General features: G+C 38.7%; 1 protein-coding gene across 28 annotated transcripts in view; it reads left to right on the top strand.

Moving 5' to 3' along the window:
* Positions 1-21,242, top strand: part of SCEL (sciellin) — a 140,268-nt gene that overhangs the window by 32,756 nt on the left and 86,270 nt on the right. For 24 of the 28 annotated variants that reach the window (XR_016388614.1, XM_089899240.1, XM_089899252.1 and 21 more), the window contains 4 exons: positions 579-647; positions 1,577-1,615; positions 2,637-2,717; positions 12,059-12,124. Coding sequence is in view for 27 of the 28 variants with exons in the window: in XM_089899240.1 (XP_089755366.1) it covers positions 579-647; positions 1,577-1,615; positions 2,637-2,717; positions 12,059-12,124 (255 nt within the window). In the remaining variant the exon portion in view is untranslated. The remainder of the gene's footprint in view (positions 1-578; positions 648-1,576; positions 1,616-2,636; positions 2,718-12,058; positions 12,125-21,242) is intronic. The other 4 variants (XM_089899258.1, XM_089899251.1, XM_089899255.1 and 1 more) reach the window with 3 other exon arrangements.

The following is a 21,242-nucleotide window of genomic DNA, read 5'->3' as shown; positions in this document are numbered from 1 at the left end:
AAGAGCAAGGAGGATCACACAAGAGGTTTTATGATGGGTTTGCGAGTCATGAATAATATTTCTGCCCACGTTCTTTAGTTTAGAATGCAATCATATGGTCCCAACTTAATTGTAATGAAGATTGGGAAATATGGTCTTCCTGTGTGCTCAGAAGGAAAATAAAGAGTTTGACAAGCATATAGCATTGCCTATGCCACAAAACATTTTTTAAAAATTGCTTAAGTCTTCCATTGATTCCTTGTAGTGACATAGGAAGTACTGTCATTGGCTAGATATATTATTAAACAATAATGAATATGAAATAGTTAATGAGTTAAATGCTCAAATGAGTCAGAAAGGCTAGTTGAAAAACATAAACTTTAAAAGTTGCAAACTGTATCAAAATAGCCTCATAAATAGATTTTGTTGTAAGTAGCTTTTTTGTTAATTGCAAAATTTTCTAACATGTAACACCTGAAAAGCAATTGTTTTTACCAGAGAAAGTTTCTGTTGTGAAGTGATTATAGCAAGAATGAGATCTGAAAGGAGTTTAATAATCTAAATGTTCATCCAGACTTTTGTCTTATTTCTTTATAAAGGATCTCAGACAGAAATGATGCTGCCAAAACATATAAGGCCAATACCCTGGATAACCGAGTAACCAATAGGTAACAGTATCTACTAACTTTGGGAAAGGCTCAAGTAATACAATATTTTTCTAAGCGTTACTTATTTACTTGATATTAAGTAGGATTCTTCAATCCTGCTTAATATCTTTCTGTAAATTCTCATCCTCTATTTTTTTTGTTTGTTTTTTAGATGTTGGGGGTAGCAGTTTATTAATTAATTTATTTATTTTTGCTGTGTTGGGTCTTCGTTTCTGTGCAAGGGCTTTCTCTAGTTGCGGCGAGCGGGGGCCACTCTTCATCGCGGTGCGCGGGCCTCTCCTGTTGCGGAGCACAGGCTCCAGACGCGCAGGCTCACTAGTTGTGGCTCACGGGCCTAGTTGCTCCGCGGCATGTGGGATCCTCCCAGACCAGGGCTTGAACCGGTGTCCCCTGCATTAGCAGGCAGATCCTCAACCACTGTGCCACCAGGGAAGCTTCATTCTCTATTTTTTTTTCACACAAATAATTCTGGCATAAAAACTTTACTCCTGCTCATGGTTAAGGAAAAAGAAAGTCTTACTTCTGGCTTCAAAATCAAGAGAGTTCATTGCTTCAGGCCATCATTCTTACCACATTTATGTTTCTGTTTAAGTTATCCTGGTGGCAAGATTATGAAATACATGTAAACGTCAATTTTACATTCCTATTGTTAAAGAAAATTACTGAACCCAGCAAACAAAAACACGGGGCTTAAAAGATAATGAATTTTCTAAAGAAAAAAATTTCTTTTGGAATCTAATACACAAAAGGTAAAAAAATCATGAGATCAACTTTTCAAATTTATTCAAATACTGATGCTTTCTTTTTCTTTCTCGCAAATAATGTTAACTTTTAATAATAATAACTCTAAGTTCATGGACAATTGCAAATTGATGCAAGATTTCATTCTTTGTTGCTGCTCAAACTTTGCCTTCTTTTTTTCTTACCAGAAACATGTCCACGTTTCGCTCACCAGAAGAGACAAAGATGTATGTACTTTTCTAACTGACATTACATTTTAAGAACAAAGTGTATTTCTTCCTATGTGTTCAAGAAAAATCAGGATATACTGCCCTCAGACCAGAGTTTCATTGTAGTTCAGCCATGCCCCCATAGCTTTGGCAGAGTTGAATAGTAGAAATATTGAAATGCTCTACAAAATTTCAAGTGTTTTCTGTCTGGACTTTTACACAGAAGGACTTCTCCTCTAACCAAACACCAAAGCTTAAGTCATTCTTTTTTTTCTTTTCTTTTTTTAAAATCTAGAACCTTTTAATTTTTTCCCTATTCCTATGGCAACTCTTTCTTCTTGCACATTTCACTTGCTCCCAAAACACCCATCGTATCTACAATACAACTTAGTCATGAAATCATGGCTTTGCTAACAATCTTTGTAGACAAAATACATTTTCCCTGTACTAACAGTGGTTGTTATAAACTACCAAACTAGGTAGATTTTTGAAAACTTAGTTGGTTTTTAAATTTGTATTTACAAATAAAGTAATTTTCACACTGGACTGCACCTCCAGTAGTTGAAAAAGGCCTGAGTGACCTCCATTTTTTTTGAGGGTCTGCATATATTAATAAATGCTAAATAGAGATTTAAAATGGTGTGATTTTTAAATGTTTTCTTAAACTAATGCTTTTAATGCAAAAAATTTCAATATGATTCTGTTAGTCACAACATATACAGGATCAAAAAATATATGTAGGAATCCATAGGACATTGGAATTGATTGGTCTGGGTTTCAGACACACCATGTCATATAATGAATGACTTCTTCATTCAATTCCTTCGGCTTTAATTATTTGTATGATAGCCTGGCAATTTGTAAAATAGTAAACTAAGGAAGAACTTTTTCTCTTGTTGCTCTTTCCTGCTCAAGTGAAATATTTTGTGATGGATTCAGAGCAGGTGGGAATATGAGTAGATTATAAGACCTTTCAAAGGTGGGGTAGAGTGGAAAAGTTTCAGAAATGTGATCATTGTTTGTTCTTGCGATGAAACAGGCAACCTGGAGGTTTGTTCAGTGCAAATGCCACCAACACCCCAGCTTCCAACTCTGCTACTACTCCTGTAAAGAAAAAGAGGTATGATGGGCTCGTTGGGGCTACCTCTTGCTGCAGTTCCGTAAGGGATTATTCTTTATTAATTTCGGAACCAAAACATCCACCAAGGCCCCCAGGCGGCGTCCAGAAGTTGCTCTGCCCTTCCTCATTATTCCCTCCTCCCCTTCCCAGGGGTCCAGTGCCTACTAGCTACTCCTGTCCTCAAACCTCAGTCCTTTCCCTACCACCCACAATCTCCCTTTCAAATATGCCAGCTTTTTTTCCCCAATTTTATTGAGACATAACTGACATACAACACTGTGTATGTTTAAGGTGTACAGTGTGATGGTTTGATTTACATATATTATGATCACCCCAATAGGTCTGATTGATATCCACCTATCATCTCATATAACATCCTTATGTCAATAAAAAGAAAAGAAAAAAATTCTCCTTTTGATGAGAACTCTTAAGATCTATTCTCTTAACAACTTTCCTATATATCATACAGGAGTGTTAACTATAGTCATCATGTTATACTTTGCATCCCTAGAACTTATTTATCTTATAACTCTATTGTCCTTTGTTGAATGATATTTTAAATGGATATAAAATAAATTGGTCTAAAGGGCAAAAAACCCAAAAAGGTAAGTTTGTACCTTTTGCCCACCTTCCTCCAATCCACCTGATTCCCCTGCCTCTGGTAACCACAAATCTGATCTCTTTTTCAAGTATGCTCTCTTAGGGTCTTGAATAACTAGGTAATGTTTTGATGACGGAGCTCAGATATTAAAGAGCAAGCTACTTCAGGTTATACATTTTAACAGAGTCCTACTACAGGGAATTCCTGCCCTGTGTGTAATAACTGCAGTGTGGCCAAGTGTCACCATGCTCCTGAAACCAGCCTGAATCTTGGATGCCTCCTCTGCTCTGTGCATTGTGCTACTTCCAAGTACAGAGTCAAAGGCCACGTCTTGAGGCCCCAGTCTGTGTTCTTGCGGTCATTCCTCTTTCAGCTTCCCCTGCGTGGCCTCGCAGTTTTGCCTGTGCTAAGTTCCATTTATCTAGTAGGCATGAAGAGGAGCTAGACTTTGGTGGTGCAATATTCTCCATGTGACAAAATGTGATGGCGGAAGTGATTTTTGCATGTTGAAGAGAACACTGTGCCGGTGAATCATGATGCAAATGGAAAACAAGCATTCGTGAACCTCAGTGCTTTTGAAATTTTCTTATTTTCTTTGCCTGCTCCTAGGACTATGCCTGGGATAGGGTAGCTGCTCAGTGTTTGTTGATGGGCTGTCTGACGGTCATGGTGCTGCTATAGTCCTCCTGGAGAGAAATGGCTGATTCTATTTTCTCCTGCAGTCGGAATTTTGGTTGTATCTACTGTCTCAGAAAATACCACCACCTTTCTCTTAGACCCAAATTTCACATCCCCCGCCACCCCGATTCTGTGTCTGTTAAGAAAGGTTGGAAGGGAAATTTAAGGTCAGTTAGTTCAGTCTCCTACCCAGTGCAAGAATCGTTCCTCTGACACGTTAGGCATAATTCAGGACCACTGAAGCCAGCAATACGACTCTCACTTTTGTGATATGCCTTGACTAGCTCTCAGGGATTGCAATGAGCTGAAATCTGCTTTGATTTACTCCCATCCCACCTTAGTTCAGTCCTGTGATGCCTCAGAGAATAGATCAGCTTCAATAATTTAAAGGAGTCTCCTGTCCTTATCCCTTACTTTCCTTCTCTAGTCTATATTACTCTCCTCTGAACAGCTTCATTTTTGATCCTTAGCTTAGTCTTTTTGACAGTCCTTAGCTATCTCTACCAATTAAAATTATGTCCTGGTAATGTGAAGACACCTTTCTAATTGGATATATATGTGTGTGTGTATATATATATATATATATATATATATACACACACACACATAAATATATATGCATCTATATAAAATTGAGGTTAGCATTGCTGTGGTGTTCATTTATATTTTCAATATTCTTACCTGTCAGAGTTTCCTATCATTCAGTTTTTCTTTAAAACTGTATTTTGAGTAGAGCACAAGATTGTTGTTGTTTTTATTATGAAATGTTTCAGAAATGCAGAAAAATAAATACAGAGAGAGGTGTTTTGATGATAAGCAACCATGAGCTTACTATCTAGATTCAACAAGAGTTATTTGCCAGATTTCCTTCAGACTTTTTTTTTAACATCTTTATTGAAGTATAATTGCTTTACAATGGTGTGTTTGTTTCTGCTTTATAATAAAGTGAATCAGCTATACATATACATATGTTCCCATATCTATTCCCTCTTGCATCTCCCTCCCTCCCACCATACCTATCCCACCCCTCTAGGTGGTGACAAGGCACCAGGCTGATCTCCCTGTGCTATGCGGCTGCTTCCCACTAGCTATCGGATTTACAATGGGTAGTGTATACATGTCCATGCCACTCTCTCACATTGTCCCAGCTTACCCTTCCCCCTCCCTATGTCTGCAAGTCCATTCTCTAATAGGTCTGCGTCTTTATTCCCGTCCTGCCCATAGGTTCTTCATGACCATTTTTTTTTGATTCCATATATATGTGTTAGCATACAGTATATGTTTTTCTCTTTCTGACTTACTTCACTCTGTATGACTGACTCTAGGTCCACCCACCTCACTACAAATAACACAATTTCATTTCTTTTTATGGCTGTGTAATATTCCATTGTATATATGTGCCACATCTTCTTTATCCATTCATCTGTCGATGGACACTTAGGTTGCTTCCATGTCCTGGCTATTGTAAACAGAGCTGCAATGAACATTGTGGTACATGACTCTTTTTGAATTATGGTTTTCTCAGGGTATATGCCTAGTGGGATTGCTGGGTCATATGGTAGTCCTATTTTTACTTTTTAGACAAACCTCCATACTGTTCTCACAGTGGCTGTATCAATTTACATTCCCACCAACAGTGCAAGGGGGTTCCCTTTTCTCCACACCCTCTCCAGCATGTATTGTTTGTACATTTTTTGATCATGGCCATTCTGACTGGTGTGAGATGATATCTCATTGTAGTTTTGATTTGCATTTCTCTAATGATTAATGATGTTGAGCATTCTTTCATGTGTTTGTTGGCAATCTGTATATCTTCTTTGGAGAAATGTCTATTTAGGTCTTCTGCCCATTTTTGATTGGGTTGTTTGTACTTTTGATGTTGAGTTGCATGAGCTGGTTGTAAATTTTGGAGATTAATCCTTTGTCAGTTGCTTCATTTGCAAATATGTTCTCTCATTCTGAGGGTTGTCTTTTGGTCTTGTTTATGGTTTCCTTTGCTGTGCGAAAGCTTTTAAGTTTCATTAGGTCCCATTTGTTTATTTTTGTTTTAATTTCCATTTCTCTAGGAGGTGGATCAAAAAGGATCTTGCTGTGATTTATGTCATAGAGTGTTCTGCCTATGTTTTCCTCTAAGAGTTTGATAGTGTCTGGCCTTACATTTAGGTCTTTAATCCATTTTGAGTTTATTTTTGTGTATGGTGTTAGGGAGTGTTCTAATTTCATTCTTTTACTAGTAGCTGTCCAGTTTTCTCAGCACCACTTATTGAAGAGGCTGTCTTTTCTCCATTGTATATTCTTGCCTCCTTTACCAAAAATTAGGTGACCATAGGTGCGTGGGTTTATCTCTGGGCTTTCTATTCTGTTCCATTGATTTACATTTCTGTTTTTGTGCTGGTACTATACTGTGTTGATTACTGTAGCTTTGTAGTATAGTCTGAAAACAGGGAGCCTGATTGCTCCAGCTCTGTTTTTCTTTCTCAAGTTTGCTTTGACTATTCGCAGTCTTTTGTGTTTCCATACAAATTGTGAAATTTTTTGTTCTAGGTTTGTTCTAGGTCTGAAAAATGCCATTGGTAGTTTGATAGGGATTGCATTGAATCTGTAGATTGCTTTGGGTAGTATAGTCATTTTCACAATGTTCATTCTTCCAGTCCAGGAACATGGTATATCGCTCCATCTGTTTGTATCATCTTTAATTTCTTTCATCAGTGTCTTATACTTTCCTGCATACAGGTCTTTAGTCTCCATAGGTAGGTTTATTCCTAGGTATTCTATTCTTTTTGTTGCAATGGTAAATGAGAGTGTTTCCTTAATTTCACTTTCAGATTTTTCATCATTAGTGTATAGGAATGAAAGAGATTTGTGTGCATTAATTTTGTATCCTGCTACTTTACCAAATTTATTGATTAGTTCTAGTAGTTTTCTGGTAGCATCTTTAGGATTCTCTATGTATAGTATCATGTCATCTGCAAACAGTGACTGCTTTACTTCTTCTTTTCTGATTTGAATTCATTTTATTTCTTTTTCTTCTCTGTTTGCTGTGGCTAAAACTTCCAAAACTATGTTGAATAATAGTGGTGAGAGTGGGCAACCTTGTCTTGTTCCTGATCTTAGTGGAAATGGTTTCAGTTTTTCACCATTGAGGAGATGTTGGCTGTGAGTTTGTCATATGTGGCCTTTATTATGTTGAGGTAAGTTCCCTCCATGCCTACTTTCTGGAGGCTTTTTATCATAAATGGGTGTTGAATTTTGTCAAAAGCTTTTTCTGCCTCTATTGAGATGATCATGATCATATGGTTTTTCTCCTTCAATTTGTTAATATGCTGTATCACACTGATTGATTTGCATGTATTGAAGAATCCTTGCATTCCTGGAATAAACCCCACTTGATCACGGTGTATGATCTTTTTAACGTGCTGTTGCGTTCTATTTGCGAGTATTTTGTTGAGGATATTTGCACCTATGTTCCTCGGTGATATTGACCTGTAGTTTTCTTTCTTTGTGACATCTTTGTGTTGTTTTGGTGTCAGGGTGATGGTGGCCTCATAGAATGAGTTTGGGAGTGTTCCTCCCTCTGCTATATTTTGGAAGAGTTTGAGAAGGATAGGTGTTAGCTCTTCTGTAAATGTTTGATAGAATTCGCCTGTGAAGCCATCTGGTCCTGGGCTTTTGTTTGTTGGAAGATTTTTAATCACAGTTTCAATTTCAGTGCTTGTGACTGGTCTGTTTATATATTCTATTTCTTCCTGGTTCAGTCTTGGAAGGCTGTGCTTTTCTAAGAATTTGTCCATTTCTTCCAGGTTGTCCATTTTATTGGCATATAGTTGCTTGTAGTAATGTCTCATGATCCTTTGTATTTCTGCAGTGTCAGTTGTTACTTCTCCTTTTTCATTTCTAATTCTGTTGATTTGAGTGTTCTCCCTTTTTTTCTTGATGAGTCTGGCTAATAGGTTATCAATTTTGTTTACCTTCTCAAAGAACCAGCTTTTAGTTTTATTGATCTTTGCTTCTGTTTCCCTCATTTCTTTTTCATTTATTTCTCATCTGATCTTTATGACTTCTTTCCTTCTGCTAACTTTGGGGTTTTTTTGTTCTTCTTTCTCTAATTGGTTTAAGTGTACAGTTAGGTTGTTTATTTGAGATGTTTCTTGTTTCTTAAGGTAGGATTGTATTGCTATAAACTCCCTTCTTAGAACTGCTTTTGCTGCATCCTATAGGTTTTGGGTCGCTGTGTTTTCATTGTCATTTGTTTCTAGATATTTTCTGGTATCCTCATTGATTTCTTTAGTGATCTCTTGGTTATTTAATAGTGTATTGTTTACCCTCCATGTGTTTGTATTTTTTACAAATTTGTTCCTGTAATTGATATCTAGTCCCATAGCACTGTGGTTGGAAAAGATAATTGATACGATTTCAATTTTCTTAAATCTACCAAGGCTTGATTTGTGACCCAAGTTTGATCTATCCTGGAGAATGTTCCATGAGCACTTGAGAAGAAATTGTATTCTGTTGTTTTTGGATGGAATGTCCTATAAATAACAATTAAGTCCATCTTGTTTAATGTATCATTTAAAGCTTGTTTTTCCTTATTTATTTTCATTTTGGATGATCTGTCCATTGGTGAAAGTGGGGTGTTAAGTCCCCTACTATGATTGTGTTACTGTCGATTTCTCCTTTTGTGGCTGTTAGCATTTGCCTTATGTATTGAGGTGCTCCTATGTTGGGTGCATAAATATTTACAATTGTTATATCTTCTTCTTGGATTGATCCCTTGATCATTATGTAGTGTTCTTCTTTGTCTCTTGTAATAGTCTTTATTTTAAAGTCTATTTTGTCTGCTATGAGAACTGCTACTCCAGCTTTCTTTTGATTGCCATTTGCATGGAATATCTTTTTCCATCCCCTCACTTTCACTCTGTATGTATCCCTAAGTTTGAAGTGGGTTTCTTGTAGACAGCATATATACTGGTCTTGTTTTTGTATCCATTCAGCCAGTCTATGTCTTTTGGTTGGAGCATTTAAACCATTTACATTTAAGGTAATTATCGATATGTGTGTTCCTATAAACATTTTCTTAATTGTTTTTGGTTTTTATTGTAGGTAAAAATTTTCCTTCTCTTTTGTTTCCTGCCTAGAGAAGTTCCTTTAGCTTTTGTTGTAAAGCTGGTTTGGTGCTGCTGAATTCTCTTAGCTTTTGCTTTTCTGTAAAGGTTTTAATTTCTCCATCGAATTTGAATGAGATCCTTGCTGTGTAGGGTAATCTTGGTTTTTCCCTTTCATCACTTTAAATATGTCCTGCCACACCCTTCTGGCTTGCAGAGTTTCTGCTGAAAGATCAGCTGTTAACCTTATGGGGATTCTCTTGTATGTTATTTGTTGTTTTTCCCTTGCTGCTTTTAATATTTTTTCTTTGTATTTAATTTTTGATAATTTGATTAATATGTGCCTTGGCATGTTTCTCCTTGGATTTATCCTGTATGGGATTCTCTGCACTTCCTGGACTTGATTAACCCTTTCCTTTCCCATATCAGGGAAGTTTTCAACTATAATGTCTTTAAATATTTTCTCAGTCCCTTTCTTTTTCTCTTCTTCTTCTGGGACCCCTATAATTCAAATGTTAGTGCATTTAATGTTGTCCCAGAGGTCTCTGAGACTCTCCTCAATTCTTTTCATTCTTTTTTCTTTATTCTGCTCTGCAGTAGTTATTTCCACTATTTTATCTTCCAGGTCACTTATCCGTTCTTCTGCCTCAGTTATTCTTTTATTGATTCCTTCTAGAGAATTTTTAATTTCATTTATTATGTTGTTCATCATTGTTTGTTTGCTCTTTGGTTCTTCTAGGCCCTTGTTAAACGTTTCTTGTAATTTCTCCATTCTATTTCCAAGGTTTTGGATCATCTTTACTATAATTATTCTGAATTCTTTTTCAGTTGGACTGCCTATTTCCTGTTCATTTGTTTTGTGTGGTGGGTTTTTACCTTACTCCTTCATCTGCTGTGTGCTTCTCTGTTTTCCCACTTTGCTTAACTTACTGTGTTTGGGGTTTCCTTTTCGCAGGCTACAGGTTCGTAGTTCCCATTGTTTTTCATGTCTGCCCCAAGTGGCTAAGGTTGGTTCAGTGGGTTGTGTACGTTTCCTGTTGGAGCGGACTAGTGCCTGTGTTCTGGTGGGTGTGGCTGGATCTTGTCTTTCTGCTGGGCAGACCCGCATCTGGTGTTGTGTTTTGGGGTGTCTGTGACCTTATTATGATTTTAGGCAGCCTCTGTACTAATGGATGGGGTTGTGTTCCTGTCTTGCTAGTTGTTTGGCAATGGGTGTCCACTGGAGCTTGCTGGTCGTTGAGTGGAGCTGGGTCTTGGTGTTGAGATGGAGATTTCTGGGAGATTTTTGCTTTTTGATATTACATGGAGCTGGTGGGTCTCTGGTGGACCAGTGTCCTGAACTTGGCTCTCCCACCTCAGAGGCACAGACCTGACGCCCAGTCAGAGCACCAAGACCCTGTCATCCACATGGAAAAAGAGAAAAAGGGAAAATATATATATATGTCGTTGTTCCCAAAGTCAACCTCTTCAATTTGGGATGATTCGTTGTCTATTCAGGTATTCCACAGTTGCAAGGTACATCAGGTTGATTGTGGAGCTTTAATCTGCTGCTCCTGAGGCTTCTGGGAGGGATCTCCCTTTCTCTTCTTTGTTTGCACAGCTCCTGTGGTTCAGCTTTGGATTTCAGCCTGCCCCTGCGTGTAGGTTGCCTGAGGGTGCCTACTCCTTACTCAGAGAGGATGGGGTTAAGGTAGCATCTGACTAGGGGGCTCTGGCTCACTCAGGCCGTGGGGGGAGGGAGACGTACTGAATACGGGGAGAGCCTGCGTGGCAGAGGCCAGTGTGACATTGCACCAGCCCGAGGCACACCGTGTGTTCTCCCACGGAAGTTGTCCCTGGATCACGGGACGGTGGCAGTGGCGGGATGCACAAGCTCCCGGGAGGGCAGGTGTGGATAGTGACCTGTGCTCGCACACAGGCTTCTTGGTGATGGCAGCAGCAGCCTTAGAGTCTCATGCCCGTCTCTGGGGTCCGCGCTTTTAGCCGTGGCTCGTCTCGAGCTCCGTCTCTGGAGCTCCTTTAAGCGGCACTCTGAATCCCCTTTCCTCGCGCACCAGGAACTAAAGAGGCAAGAAAAAGTCTCTTGCCTCTTCGACAGCTCCAGACTTTTTCCCGGACTCCCTCCCGGCTAGCCGTGGCGCATTAACCCCCTGCAGGCTATGATCACGCAGCCAACCCCAGTCCTCTCCCTGGGATCCGACCGAAGCCCGAGCCTCAGCTCCCAGCCCCGCCCGCCCTGGTGGGTGAGCATGTAAGCCTCTTGGGCTGGTGAGTGCTGGTTGGCACCGATCCTCTGTGCAGGAATCTCTCCATTTTGCCCTCCACACCCCTGTTGCTGCGCTCTCCTCCGCGGATCCGAAGCCTCCCCCTTCCGCCACCCCCTATCTCTGCCAGTGAAGGGGCTCCTAGTGTGTGGAAACCTTTCCTCCTTCACAGCTCCCTCCCACTGGTGCAGGTCCCGTCCCTATTATTTTGTCTCTGTTTTTTCCTTTCTCTTTTGCCCTACCCAGGTATGTGGGGACTTTCTTGCCTTTTGGGAGGTCTGAGGTCTTCTGCCAGCGTTCAGTAGGTGTTCTGTAGGAGTTGTTCCACGTGTAGATGTATTTCTGATGTAATTGTGGGGAGGAAGGTGATCTCTGTGTCTTACTCTTCCACCATCTTGAAGCCCCTCCCCCAGATTTCTTTTTAAAGAAATGTCTACATTGTTTAGTGTCAAAGGAAATGGGAAAAGAGGTTTACTTGGAAATGGGAAAAGGGGTTTACTATATTCCAAATAGCCTGGAATATAGACAGTTACTTCCTATGGCAGGAAGTAAGTAGTTTTCATTTTATTTCCAAGACCTTGTAGGAAAGTCATCTTATTGCCTTTTTAACTGTCAATTTATTTTCAGCTTTTCCTGGTAGACATGTGGGTGGGGTCAAGCCTTTCCATGTTTATAATTGATGTCATTTCTTAACAGACAGTCCTGGTTTCCACCGCCCCCTCCAGGTTGTAAGGCCGCCCCAAGCACAGGAGCGAGCAGAAGGTAAGCGAAAGGTGTCAGAGGTAATTGAGATGTCATGTGATGGAAGAATCTGTTAGATATTGACAACGTATAATTGGGATGCTTTGGAATAAACTGGGGGCAATTTTGTGAACTCTGAGAACTGAATAAGACAGTGCCCAGTGAAAGTGAGGTCAGGATACAAGTGGCCCTGGTAGGAAATCTGACAAGTTTTGAGGAGTAAGTGCCTGTATTTTTAGTTTGCTAAGGGTTGCTTTAACAAAGTACCATAAAATGGGTAGCTTAAAAGAAATTTATTGTCTTACAGTTCTGGAGGCTAGAAGTCCAAGATCAAGGTGTCAGCAGGGTTCCTTCTGAGGGTTGTGAGAGGGGATCTGTCCCACCCTTTCTCCTGGCTTCTGGTGTTTTCCTAGCAATCTCTGGCGTTCCCTAGTTTGTGTGTAAGCACCATCCCAAGATAATACTTTAAGATCCATCCAGTTTTTTCTTGATAGACAGTAACTGACACTTAGAAATATTTATCACTTATTTCCAAGAAATATTTATCACTTATTTCCAAAATAACTTATTTTTATCTTCTATTTATTATTCCATTATTAATGTAAATCATCATCATAATAAGCAACTGTTTATATAACTTTGTAAAGATACAAAAGGATTATTCATGAGCTAACATCTCATGTGTTCAATGCCCATTCAGCTGTGGATCTCTGTTTGCACAGAACTGATAGTGCTTGGCTATATGCCCTTCCGATTTATTCATAGCTGGATGTGATTTACATGGAAGATAAAATAAGTTACAATGCTCCTATTTCTGATTCTTGGATCAGATCCCTAGCACCGGAACTAAGGGAGAGGGAAGATTATTGGATAAGGTTGGTGAATTTAGATATCCATTCCTTTTTCCGAGTCACAGATTATTAATATAATGGCTAGACTGAAAGACTTCTCTTCAAGGATCAGAGCTAATGTCATGCCAAGCTTTCAGGGGAAGGAGAGAATAATAACACTATAGCAATGCCTTTGATTTCTAAAGTGCTTTTCTTTGAAAGAGCTCAAAGTACAATTTCTGTTTCTCACCTTTAATGTCAGTGCATTCTCAGGGCTGAGAAGTAGCCTTTTTAGTAAAAACTGAAAAATAGAAGCAATTATTAAATGATGAAAGGAAGCACAGTCTTCAAAGAGAGATCTTTGTCCCCAGAAGAACAAAAAGAAAATGAAAATAGGTCAAAAACAGATAATCATGAACGACTACGATTTTTAATACTCACTAATAGCTCAATGCTAAGCTTATTTCCCTTCAACCTTTGCTTATTCACTGGTCTACTTCTCCCTTCCTCTCCCCTCCTATCTTACGCAAAAGAATTTCCCCTTAATACCAACACTCTCACTCTCATTTCTGTTCTTCGTTTTGTGAACCTTCATTTTTTCCATCACCTAATCTTTCCCAGAGATTTCATTTTCTCCTACACACCCATTCCCAATCATTACAGGAATAGGTCATTTTCCCAAACTTTGTTCCCCCTTGACCTCTCCATGATCTTTGATACCATGGACCATCCCATCCATCCCTCAGTTGTTCCTTTCTTGACTTACATAGTGTGGAAGAACCAAACTTAGTTGTGTTTGGATTAAAATCTATTACAGGCATGATATAAGCTGTACCCAAAGGGTCTTAAGCTTTTTTATCAACAGAAGAACCCATGATATCACACTGTCATCTATATTTATATGTATATCTATACCTATGACTCTGTAAGTCTGTGTTTATGTCTATATGTATTTCTACATCTAGAACTATATCTACGTGTAATTCTCTATATATAATTAACATAAGGTTGGTGAGTTCAACTAGCGCTTAAATGAGCATATTTAATTTTCTAAAATAACCAATGTTATAGCTAAAGAAAAAAAAGAAATTTTTTTTAATGATTGAGCAACAAATAAAATGAATTTTTACTTCATTGAGTTGGTAGTAAACATAAAATTCACTACTAGAAAGGTTGGGCAGGAAACGTAATTGAATTATAAGAAGGTCAAAATAAGTGTTATGAAATTATATTATACAAACTACATAAAAACTTGGAAAATTATGATGTTATAATTTTAAAAAGAAAAAACAGAACTAAAATTAAATGCATATCACAAATACAGTAATATAAAAATATGGAAGCTTGGGACAAAAGATAGAGGGATTTATAAAAATGAAAATAATTGTAGTTAAGATTTTTTTTCACATTTTTAAATTGGATTTTTTAAATTAGTTATCTATTTTATACATATTAGTGTATATATGTCAATCCCAATCTCCCAATTTATACCCTCCCAAAAAAAGCAATTTCTTAAAACAAGTATCATTCTATGTATGAAATACATTAGCCTTGCAATAAGAGGGTTAAGATCTGGGAGATCAAACAAAATTTTGGAGTTAAAAGTCAAATATATTTGAAAGCCTCTTGCTCCCTTTTTGATAAAACAAGATTAAAGAGAGAAGCTATAATTCATGATAGTAAGACATAGCAGGTAAATTTCTGAGCTTAAATAAAACTTTTTCTAGCTGATTTCATGCTCCTTGGTCATTGGATGTAAATGTCCTCTGATAGTCTCTTCCTTCTCTTATTGAGAAGGGAAACGATCAATATAGTGTTTTGAATGACCAACCTGTGTCAACAAGATTATTTCCTCTGAAATCTTCTTTTCAAATGCCATCAGAACCTGTCATTTCTTTTCATTTTAATCAGGACTGAATCAATCTTTAGCGTTATAATTTTTGTTCCTCATTACATTGATCTGTCTCTCCTACCTATATGATCAAACCCCTGCTTCACTGTTTCCCCCCCTCTTCCATGTTCAAATCCCTTTCATCTTAAAAAAACAGCCTCTAAAAATTAATAGCCTAATCTTATAAATCTGTTTAGCTGGCACCCTGTCTCTCCATCACAGCCAAATTTCTCAGAAGGGTTGATGACACTGGCCACCTTCATCTTCTGGTTCCTATCATTAGTTCATGGAAACAACTCTCCTCAAGGTCACTAATGACCTTGCTGATACATTCTTGTTGACATATCCGTCCCTATGACTAACTGACCTTTCAAAAGCTGCCACTGGCTATTCATGCCTTTAAAAATCTTGTCTCTCATTGTCTTTTGAAACCGTCCTCCTCCCACCAACCCCAACACACTCTTGGGTTTTTTTCTGTTGTTGTTGTTGTTTACAGGCATACCTTGTTTAATTTCACTTTGCTTTATGGTGCTTTGCAGATACTGTGTTTTTTACAAATTGAAGTTTTGTGGGGACCCTGTGCATTAGTGCCGTTTTTCCAAAAGCATTTGCTCACTTCATGTCTCTGTGTCACATTTTGATAATTCTCACAATATTTCAAACATTTTTGTTATTATTGTATTTATTATGGTGATCCATGATCACTGATCTTTGATGTTGCTGTTACAAAAAGATTGTGACATGCTGAAGGCTCAGATGATGGTTAGCATTTTTTAGCAATACAGTATTTTTAATTAAGGTGTATACATCATTTTTTTAGACATACTGCTATTGCACACTTAATAGACTACAGTGTAGTGTAAACACACCTTTGACATGTGTTGGGAAATCAAAACACTAGCTGTGACTTGCTTTATTGCGATATTCACTTTATTGAAGTGATCTGGAATTGAACCCACAATATCTCTGAGGTGTGCCTACATTTCTCTAGCCATTTTATCTCAGCTGCCTTTGCTACTTCACCATCCTCTACCAAGCCCTTAAATGCTGATGTTCCTAAAGACTTAATATCCCTCTTCTCTTCTTGCTTAGTGTCTGCCTTTTGACAAGTCATCCATGCCCATGGCTTCAGTGGCCACTTGTATGCTCCTGACTCCTTTGCTTATATCCACTCCACACCTTGTCTCTGAGTTACCTTTGGTTAGTCAACTGCCTACTTGACACCTTCACTTAAATATCCCAAAAGTATTGCAGACTCAACAGGTTCAAAACAAAGTTCATAATTCTCTTCACTAACCTTGTCCTCTATCTCAATAACACTATCCTCTAGTCAATTGATGTCCTTGAAATCTTGAAGTCTTTTTTATACCTTTCTTCCCTTAACCACCAGTATCCAATCCATCAGCAAATCCTGTCAATTTACCTCCCAAATGCCTCTTGAATCTACATACCTCTCTCCATTTATATCATCATATCTCCCCTGAACTACAACAATAGCTACCTAAATGTTCTCCCTTTATTCACCCTGATATCCACTCCCCTAATCTCTTGCCTACACAGTTGCCAGGCTGATATTTTTAGAAGGATAATTGGAACATATCACCCTCCTAAATAAAAATACGACTCTTCATTGTTCTTAGAATAAAGACCCAAATCCTTAGCATTAACTACCTGTCCTTACTTCCCTTCCATCCCTCGTCATTCCCCCTTGCCCTCTGTTCCAGTCACTTAATCTGTGTTAAATGTGCTATACTCCCACCTTCTACAGACCCTTAGCATATAAGGTTTCCTCTGCCCGGTGTGCTGTCTTCTCCCCCATCCAGGGCACTGTGTCCTTGGGCCCATGTTTTGATCTGATCTCTCTTCAAAGTGGCACTTCTGACTGTTCTCTGTTCTGTTCTCTCTTCTCCACATTAACTCAGACATTGAGGATGGCAGCTTCTTTTCCTTGATTTGTCCAAATACTATTTGCATTAACGTTCAAATAAAGATATGGGATGATGGGAGTAGCAATACATTGTAAAAGCCCAGACCAAACGATGTAAAATGTAGTTTTAGAAATTCCTGTTTGTAAGTTCTTTGGCCACTCCTGTAATTGACCATTTCTCATTGGTTGACATTTCTCTACAAGCCTGACCCTGTTGCTATTTTGCTCAGCAGCCCCCCTTCTTCTTTCTTCCACCTCTCTTTTTCTCTTTTTCACCTTCCTTTCTTCTTCTTTCCCCTCTAACCCCCACCCCCTAAATTCTTATTAATTACTTATCCCTGGTAGTTTAGTTGTCTTTTGCTGTCCCAGGCTATCCACAGAGAATCTCATCCTCACAACCATACACAATGACATATCCACTCTTTGGGAGGTATTATATGCTACCTTTTAAAATAAAATTATTTTCTTGTGTCAAAACAAAATAAACATTCAATCATCCACACTTAAAACACCAAAACTGTCTCCCTTACTCCCCTTATTCAATAGTCTGTTGTAGTGAATTCCAGGAACTTCACGGTGCTGATCAAAGAAAAAGATATGACCACTTGGGGGTGGGCAGTAGCAAACTAAGTGCTTTGACAGGTTTGCATGGAGAGGGAGTCATTCCCAGCATGAAACCTTCCAAAGATAACAGCACAGGGGCCGTAACCCAAAAGGGGAGGAGGGCAAGGGAACTCCTGAGAGAGAGAAGGATCACAGAGGGAGCCTACATGTCTAGGTGTCAACACTCAGCAGCATGGTAGGCAGTTCCTGAGTCAGAGAACTCTGAAAGGCAGCAGCGGCTTGGAGGATTTTATAGCTCCAAAAGTTGATAACATGGATGCACAGGTAACCATAACACAAGATCAGCTATGTGATCATGAGAAAAGCATCAACATTTTCTGGGAGCTCTGATGTGGTAGGGAGAGCTTCTAACAGAGGATTCAGGGGAAAGGTTCTGAAAAAGGTGTGGGATTTGGGGGAAGCAGAGGAGTTACACAATGCCAGGTTTTCGAGCCCAGGGTGATTTTAAGCATAATGATGCCACCAACCGAGGTAGGAAGAAATGGGAGCAGAATTGGGAGTACACAATTGGTCGTAAGAAGCTGAATGAATGTGCATTGGTTTGAGCAAGTGGTCTGGGATACTAAAAGGATGTATTTGTGGAGGTTAATTTCCAAGCAGTGAAAAGCGGGAGAGGTGTTTAGGTGAGAGGTTGGTGCCTGAGATCCAGATTTGGGAATGATTCCAAAGATTTTAAATGTAGTACATTCAAAGAGAGGTTACCTATGGAGAAAATACTAAATGAGAGGAAAATGAAAGTTGAAGCATGATGTTTCTACACATCCAATGGTAGAGGAGAAACCGGAAAATAACTAGTGCAATTACGTGGTTAAGGTGAGGTGTGATGAGAGGTAGGCAGGGTGAAGGTAGAGGAGGTGGGCGCATTGTACCATCCAAAACCAGCCCATCCTTCAGAGTCTGGTCTGAATCTTAATTCCTCCACACAGCTTTCTCAGGCCAAAAGGTTGTTTTTAATCCTTTGAACTCAGAATGTTAGTTTATTGTCTGCAACCCTCACTTGGCAATTAATTGTGCATTACCTTGAAACATTACTTTTTGGGGGCATACTCATCAACTAGATGGCATCATCTTATAACCCTTTGACTCATCAATAAATTTACCCATAGTAATTTATCAGTAAGTACATATTGATTGATTAATTTTAAAACATCTTAATAGGTTCTTTTAAAAAAATCTATTTATTTTTGGCTGTGTTGGTCTTCGTTGCTGCACGCATGATTTCTCTAGTAGCGGTGAGCGGGAGCTACTGTTCGTTGAGGTGAGCAGGGGCTACTCTTCGTTGCGGTGTGCCGGCTTCTCATTGCGGTGGCTACTCTTGTTGCAGAGCATGGACTCTAGGTGCATGGCCTCCAGTAGTTGTGTTGCACGGGCTTAGTTGTTCCGTGACATGTGTGATCTTCCCAGACCAGGGCTCAAACCCATGTCCCCTGCATTGGCAGGCGGATTCTTAACCACTGCACCACCAGGGAAGCCCAATACATCTTAGTATTTACAAGATAAGGAGTTTCCCTTGACCCGTTATTGTCTCTTTGTCATTAGGCTTTATTCTCTGTGTTTAAGATATAATGACTGTTTAAACATCCCTCTTTCTCTCTCTTTCCAAAACATTTGTTGAGCCCTGACTATGTGCTAGCAAAGGACTTTGCTAGAGGCCAGGAATACAAAAATGAGTCAGATCCAGTCCCTATTTCAAGAAACTCAGAGCCTGTCAGGGAGTCATTTTGAGAGAGGAGTGCCACCCATTAAGGCAGGCCCTGACTGAGAGCGGGTCCTGGGGGGTGATAAACACTGAGGTTGACATAGCCACAGAATATGGAGCATGGAGAGGGAGGCAATAGAGGATGTGTTTGAGGTACAGTGGGGTCAAAAGAGGACATGCCTGAGGTAAACCTTAAAGAATGAAATAAGAGTAAGCCAGGTGCAGAGGCGAGGTGGGGATGGAGCCACTCCAAGCAGAAAGGAGAGGAGCGGCAAAGGTTCTAACGCCAGAGAGCACGGGCTCTGAGCGTGTGTGCGCATGCGAGCTCACACATGCTTGTGTCTATTCGTGTGTGTAGAACTATGGGATTCCTGTCTAAGAGGCATTCTCTGCACTCATCCATGATCAGTTATGTTTAGTGATAGCAGTAAATCCAGTAATTACAAATTCAATGCCATGTAGAAAAATGCCTTTTTGTGTAAGACATTATGGGTAGATATTTATAATTTGTGATAAGCTTAGGTACCTTTTCAGAAGATTGCTTCTATTTTAAGAGTTAATGCTTTGCTTTTATGTAATTTGAGCTCTGTGTACTAAAGATTCTGAAATATGTATAAAAGAAAATATACATATCATCAGCACAGAAATTTAGAAGGTCAGAGCCAGTGAAAGTTTTTCCTTTCCCACTTTTTTCATTTTAAGATTTATCAGAAAGCCTGACACAAAGCAGTTTGTCAGCAAGCACTAGTGTGTGTCTTAATTTTTCAAGTTCTTAAACTTTTTCTCATCTTTGAGTCTTTCAAAGAGTGATAACATTTGCCAGGGCTTGAGCCAATGGCGTGGATGATAGGCGCCATTCATGAGAGATGCTCAGTCAAATCACAATAAAATATAGGCACAGCATTTCTAGAAAGTTGATATTAAAGTTGCTTCTGATTTCAGAACCCACCTTTCAATATCGGTATTCAGTTCATGGTAAATTCAAGTGCTTCTGATTCTGTATTTAGGTGACTTAGAGATGCAGTGCTTAAATGGCATACGAAGCTCATTTAAGAAACTCACTGAAACCCTGTTTAGGTAGTTGTTTAACAGACAATATGAATGTTTATGATGTTACCCATTCTAATGATTCAGGAGCAGCAGTGAAGCCATCACCACCACCAAAAAACCAATGTTTTTTTCTGTAGTCATTTCCAAAGACAGAAAAGAAACTATATAATATGTGATAAAATTAAAATAGTGGAAACACACATAGGAAATTATCATATTGTTAAATGCTTGCTACATACTTTCATAATTTCCCATCCATATTTGTTTCAACCTCTTCTCTCTCAGTGGTTTTCACTTCCACTTAGCTGATTGGTAGATTTGAAGGAGGAAAAAAAATCCTGATTGAGAAGTGGGTTGCTATGGCAACCTTGCACTACAATTATATTTTTCTGTCTGTAGCTATAAACGGTAAAATGTAGCTTTTCTAATTATGCTGCAACATTTTTAACTCTATTGGTACCAAACCTTCTACAAAGTTTGCTGTCACCCTAAATTAAATCATACTATGTTAAATTAAATCATACTATATATTTATTTCTATCTCAACAAAACCTATCTAAACAAAAACCTTCTTGTATTAACTAGAATCTGTCATGTAAAAATTAGGAATCTAATACTCTCAGTAAAATGTCAAAGTATAGTGATTTAAAAATCTTATCTGAATCCCTAGAATACACATTATAGACATTCAAAGTAATTAGACCATTAACCTGAGGCAAGGTTTATTATTTTTGAAAAGTCTTGTTTGAATAGAATGAGGAGAAAGCTAATTCAGAATGTGCTGCTATGAATTCTGCAATACTTGAAAATTTCTGTCCCTCTGTGTCTATTGGCAGCTAAAGTTTATTTGAGCTCTTATAGATCCAACCTAAATTATACTAATTTACATTTTATTAACCACAACTGAATCTACACACATTTAGAAAGTGCAGTATATGAATGTTCAAGGTACTTAATCCACAGCAAGTCCTCAGGGCTCTGTGGAACTGAGGATTCCTTGCAATCACTCTGCCTTCCCATGGTCATGCAGTGGTTTACCAGCCACAGATCTGGACCAGTCTCATTCTTTTGTAAATGAAGAAGCAGATTCTTCAGAGAGGATCAAATCAAAGTTAGTG

The sequence above is a fragment of the Delphinapterus leucas genome, chromosome 18 (assembly GCF_059928025.1).
Source record: "Delphinapterus leucas isolate spDelLeu-1000000601 "Yukka" chromosome 18, BTC_Dleu_Yukka2, whole genome shotgun sequence".
Taxonomy (NCBI): Eukaryota; Metazoa; Chordata; class Mammalia; order Artiodactyla; family Monodontidae; genus Delphinapterus; species Delphinapterus leucas.
This window is presented reverse-complemented; position numbering and strand designations above follow the sequence as displayed.